Raw genomic sequence first — 6263 nt, forward strand, 5'->3', positions numbered from 1 at the left:
CTAACAACTTCAGTGACAAAGATTAAATAAATGTTGAAATGTTACACTACCATTAAAGTGATGTTTTTATTGATTATTGCCAGTACCATTGTGTATAGTAACATTTACTGTTACTGACTGAAAATATCTTCAGTGTCTCTGGTGATTCCCTGAGTGGGCGAAAGACACCTAGAAGATGTTTCAAATGTTCCCTATCTCAGCAGCGTCCACCAAATTGAGCACAGGAAACAAGAACAAGTCTACAAGCTACATCAAACACAGCATTAGTCTGAACAGGTTTGTTGTTCTGCCCACTGACAGTGAACTGAAACAGTGAGGCTTGACTTGACACATAAGCAACTCAGCTTCTTTAGAACGGCTTTTGTAATGCTAGATAATTGCATTCAGACAAAAAACTAATTAAAATAAAAATATTTTTATCAGCAAAGTGACACCCCTGTTCATTTCAGTTAAGCTACAATTTTCTGTATACAGCAATACGACATGAAGGTCAGTGCTCTCTGCATCACACTGTGTGAGTACTTTCTCTATTTCTACGTTATTCTAATAATAAAATTAGGGTTATTCATGCTGATAAAAATATGAATTGTTTTGTTTTATACTATACTAAGAAGGGTTTTGCATTTTGTTGGACTATGTATGAGATGTAATAATAATTATTATTTTAATTTAACTTTTAAGCTTTTAGTACATTTAGCAAATAATACAGTATGTGTATAGTTACTATGTAGCTCTTTTTGTTCTCACTTCAGTGATGAGCATCATGATTCTGCTGTTTGTACAGTATCAGAAAGTTGGTGAGTACCAGCTGTTTGATCATCTATATCAGTTCATTCATTGTTTAGATGCATTATGGTGGTTTTAGTAGTAGAGTTTAGTAAAACTCTAAACTGATAGTTTTTTACTTTTTTCTTTTTCTTCAGATGCAGTTTTTCTTCGCATCATTCCAAACAGATTGCAGTTCTTTGTATATGAATCACTAACATTTCACTGTGAAGGAGTCGATTACTGTGAAGTTGTGCATAAATTCAGAGGGACAATAAAATCATGTAGGGAAGTTACTGAGACAAGACCAACAGGATCATCCTGCCGTGTTAGAATTGTTTATACAGACAACAGTGGAGAGTACTGGTATGAGCCTGAAGCAGGGAGAAGAAGTAATGTTATCAACCTCTCTGTTACTGGTACTTAAACAAACATTTTATGAAATTTATTTTAATAGAATTTAATATCATGTATTTAATTATCAAATGCATCTCATTTAGCTGGTCCTGTGATCCTGGAGAGTCCTGCTGTCCCTGTATTAATGGAAGAAACGGTGACTCTGAGCTGCAGAAAGAAAATTTCTTCCTCCAACTTTAAAGCTGATTTCTACAAAAATGGACGTCTCATCCATACAAGCGTCACAGGAAACATGACCATCCACAGGATTTTCAAATCAGATGAAGGATTTTACAAATGTATTATCTCAGGAGTTGGAGAATCACCAGAGAGCTGGCTGAAAGTCACAGGTGAGACACTGAGATGTTTTAAAATAATGTGTTTCTACATAAATAACATATGATTTGGGGGAGGCTGTTGCACAGTAGATAGTAGGTAGAGCAGGTTATCTGTTGATCAGAATGTTGTTGGTTCTATTTCTGGCTCCCCCAGTCTGCATAAGCTTAAGATAACTCTCCGATGCATCAAACCAAATGTGAATGTTAGCTTTAAAGCATAGGAGGAATTGCTATTGTGAAAGAGTCGATGTGACATATTGTATAAAGCTCCAGAAGAGTAGAAAAGCTCTGTACAGTATAAGAATTACCTCTTTAAACAAAGAGGTTAAATCTGTTTGAATGATAATTTTTGAAATACTTTGAAGTTTCCAGTGTGCACATCTAAAATGCAAATTTAAACAACTAAAACAGGTGTGCCAAACTTTCCATGGGTTTTTAGAAGCTTTAAGTTGTTTTGAAAGGTTTTTAATGTCATTATGAAGAAGCTAAAAATAACATTTGATCGTTTACCATTCTTGTCTCATTTAAGCCTTCCTATCTGTTCTAACCATCATTTCGATTCTTTTAATTTAAAATACACAAATAATCTAGACAAGAATGTGTGCCATTCCTCATCTGCTGCCACACCTTGCATCATTACCACCATTTTAGTCAGTGCTCTGTTGGTGGCAGTGGGACTGCATCACTTTGGCAAAGGTTACTGGAAGAGAGGTAATGAAAATTATTATTATTATTATTATTATTATTATTATTATTATTATTATTATTATTATTATTATTACTGTTTTTATTATTAAGTGGAAACTTTTTACATAAAAGTGAATGTCATGGACTAAAAGACTTGAAACAAGAAATCCTTTTATTTTTTGTGTTTAAAAAACAAAACACAAAACTTTTTCTTTTTTTATGTATCTTGATAGAGACGGGCACAGTGGATGCACACAGAGAAACATATGCTGCTGTAAGAAAGACAGGAGGTATTTTACTGAGAAACAATATCACAAAATTACTTCTGTGAAGAAAAGTTTCACACTTCTTTTCTCATGTGGTGTTGTCTGTACCTTTATTCAACACATATATATTATGTATAAATGTCAGTGATAATTTGAGCTTCCAAAACTTGCGCCTCAAATGAAAACCACATAGAATATAATTTTAAAGCTCTTCTTTTAGACACATGCTGTATTTCATACAGTTCAAAATAGTTGCATGTGACATAAATGACAACTTCAGTTTTGAATTCAGCTTCAAAATTAAGTTGAATCATATTACTTTCTCTTTTTGACGATAACATTCAGTGACTAGGATTAAGTTTCTCACAAAGTGTTGTACTGCAGGAGAAAAAAAATGCAGAATACAACCAAGAATTTTACCATTTGACAACCAATTAAACCAAAAAATATATGATGGAGTAGTTATAAATTTAAAACATAATAAAATAAAAGACATTAAAAAATATCAGACTTTTTGGGAGAAAGAGTATATTTTGTACATTAAATCTAATATAAATCACTCAGAAGTGTAAAGTGTAATATCTTTGTTTTGTAAAAAGGCAGAATTAAAAAACCAAGAAGCTGTTAAGAGCATCTGATATCCTTGTGTTCAAAGTGGAATTACCAGACAAACATCAGAAATTCAAATAGAAATTTAAAATTTTAGTTAACTCAGTACTTCTTACCTTGCATAATGGTGGGCCCATGTAGAAACAACACTGATTTTCTTTTCTTTCCAACCCTGAATTTCCAATTTTCAAAAAATTGTAAACCTAATGAATACATTGAATAACAGACAGGGATCATCACTAATATTGCTGTGGTTATTATTTCCCTCATCCCACTGTCCTTTTTACAAGATGAAGATACATTGCCCTCTAAACCTAGTTGCCACAGCGTAGGCCTTGGTGATACTCAGCCGCAAGGTAAGACTAATTGTGATTTAAAGCCATTTCCTTTATAGCATTGAGACATCAGAAAAAAAAATTGAAATGACAAATAAGTGCTTTTTTTTAAATTATGTAAAGTCTTTTTGCTATCAATTCATTTATTTCCATCATGTGTCAAAGCAGAAGCTGGAACCAGCACAGAGATGTCCTCAGCAGGTCCCTGCAAACCCAGAGCAGAGTATCCCCTCATTTCCACTAAACCACAGGTAAGACTGGGAACAGGTAACAGATAACTTATGTGATCCATTCACACAATATGTGTTGGATAATAGAGATGTATAAGTCTGGGATTGGTAAAACTGACAACTTCATAATATTCAATTTATGGTGATGTATATATGTAAAAATGCTGATTTCACTACATAGAATAAGAAAAGTAATTTGTTACACTGAACATACTTGTTTGGGAACTTCTCAAAGGAGTGAATATTGATGTGTAATATGCACCATAGTCATTTTTTGTTTGTTCCATGTTTTTAATTGTGTCTTCTACACTTTTTTTGTGTCTTACAGGTTGCTAAGAGAGAGCTGCCTGAAAAAATAGTCACATCTGAATGAGAGCAAAAACAAAGAAGCATTTTCACATATTGTTTTTGTTGCTAAGAAATTTGTACATTATCATCTTAGTTTGGTGTTCAAGTACATAAACTGTTTTAGCTTATTTTTTTGTTCAATCAGATCCGGCTAGTTGCCTTTCCTATGTTGTTACAAGTAGATCTAAAGTTTGAAGACAAGCAAAGGCACCTGCCTGATAATTATAAGTTTATCTTTAACCAACTTGGTCTATCTTCTTTCCATTTTTAGACATGTATGAATGCTGTTACAATAAAAGAGGTACTGCAGCTTTTAAAAGAGCCCACTGTGGTCAGCCGCTAATTTATTTTTTTTTATTTTTTATTTTTTTTGTTGTCCCGTTTGGATCTTTAGCCATCAGAATTGTTGTCTTAAGGCCAAGAAAGATGCCAAGCGGATTTATTTTACCAAGTGGATCATCATGGCCTTACCATATTGGTCCATTTGATTGACCTTTATTATAATTATGTATTTATTTTATTTTATTTTTGGTTGCTACAAACGGGACAGACATGACTGGGGGATAGGACAGCGAGAAAGAATGAAAGAAAGAGGGGGAGAGAAAGAAAACCAGAGGGGAGAAGAGACGGTGAGAAAGGGGGGAAGAAAGAAAGAAAAACAAACAAAACACCTGGATCACCTGTATGGAGGAAAAAAAACAGAAGAGAAAACAAACAAAAAAGAGCAACATAATAACAAACAGCACCATCACAATAAACTAGCTAGCAGTAGATAACAGTAGATACTAAATATTAAACGATATTGTGCAGCATGTAAGATAGACAGCGCACAATGTGCTTTGAGGCAGCAGCCAAGAAAGCTGTAGTCCGTGTCTGTGAACACCTGTGTGTACACCTGTGCGTACACCTGTGTGCATACCTGTGAGGATCAGCATGCTTGTATTCCAAAGGTTTCTCCATGTAATGATCTGCTAGGGAGTGTGGGGAGTCATAGCCCCATCCCCCAGTGCATGAAGCAGGTATGGAGGAGATCCAGGCCCCATATCAACCACAATAGCAAAGGCAGGACCAAACCATGACCCCCCAACCCCCACTAGGTGATGAAGCCGATCATAGGAGCCCAAAGGGATTGATCAAATGTGATGGCAGAGGCTGTATCAAGACTAATGTGATCTATTAGATGGTTTTTATATTGGTTAGAATTAAGATTTTTTTTATTTTTTATTTTTTATCCAGTTAAGTATGTATGCTGAACAGACTCATGAGGAGACAGTATGACTGACTTGACAGAGGGGACCCACAGGAGGGTCCAGGGTAGTGTTGAAATCTCCCAATTCTTTGAGTCTTTGGGCTGAAGGAAGGACAATACTCGGTGTATAAATGCTCAATCAACAATCATTTATTTCCATATAATTCAATACTTATGAGCATTAGAACCATCATGATGGGGAGACCTGCCTGCAGAGGGTCACAGCAAGTTTCAAAATGGTGACGGGTTACTCAGCTTTTTATACTCTCTAGTGGCCCCCACCTAGTCGTAAAAGCCTAAACATTCACATTCTTTCTCTCTTACGGCGCCTAAGTTATGACCTCGGCTCCCTGTCTTTCTGCTCTTCTGAAAGGTGGGGGTCTGGAATGTGGTCTGTTTCTTCTATTATCTGCCCAAGGTCCTCTGCACACAACATTCTCTTCATGATTCAGCAGTATGACATGTCAAGAAACAGTATAACACATTAAACAGTGTTGAGTAATACAGGTCAAACCAATAGATCTAATGATTTTCACACTCTTTTAAGTCAGAAGTATAATGAACAACTAAAACTACATACTGATCACACACTCTATATTAAAGGGTATAATATGATCTACAGCAGTATCATACTTCAACTACTTTGATTACATATATAATGGTAACATATGATAACAGAATAATATCACAGTAGGCACAGAACAAAGGGGCTCAAAAAAACAAACAGAAACCAAAACAGCCACCTCAAAATACTCTGTCAAAATTACCAAGAACTGTAACAGAGCATGACTTTAACTGACTTTAAGTGTGGTCCAGCTGATAGTTTGAATTACTTGTTGTGCTTTGGAAAACACAGCAAAATATGGAGAATGTCTTTTCATTCAACATATTTCACAATACAAGGGTCAGTACTAAAGACAGAAACGTGTGTTTGGGAAAGACGGCTGTGTTATCTACCCTGGAACACCACAATTTATTGATTCAGATGTGGATGACACCTCGCTGAAAATCAAATCTCAGGACGTACCACAATTTGCTGA

The 6263-nt window shown here is 35.2% G+C and overlaps 1 protein-coding gene across 1 annotated transcript; it reads left to right on the top strand.

Annotated features, from left to right (window-relative positions):
- Positions 1-1414: 1414 nt before the first annotated feature.
- On the top strand, positions 1415-4032 carry LOC309698627 (uncharacterized protein; the record flags this gene model as incomplete). Its single annotated transcript, XM_082521200.1, has 6 exons — positions 1415-1511; positions 2091-2210; positions 2420-2476; positions 3352-3417; positions 3565-3647; positions 3955-4032. The coding sequence occupies 6 exons, from the start codon at positions 1415-1417 to the stop codon at positions 3997-3999; spliced, it is 468 nt and encodes a 155-aa protein (XP_082377326.1). The 3' UTR covers positions 4000-4032.
- Between the last annotated feature and the right edge of the window lie 2231 nt (positions 4033-6263).

The sequence above is a fragment of the Aulonocara stuartgranti genome (genome assembly GCF_965226115.1).
Source record: "Aulonocara stuartgranti genome assembly, chromosome: 3".
NCBI classification, from domain to species: domain Eukaryota; kingdom Metazoa; phylum Chordata; class Actinopteri; order Cichliformes; family Cichlidae; genus Aulonocara; species Aulonocara stuartgranti.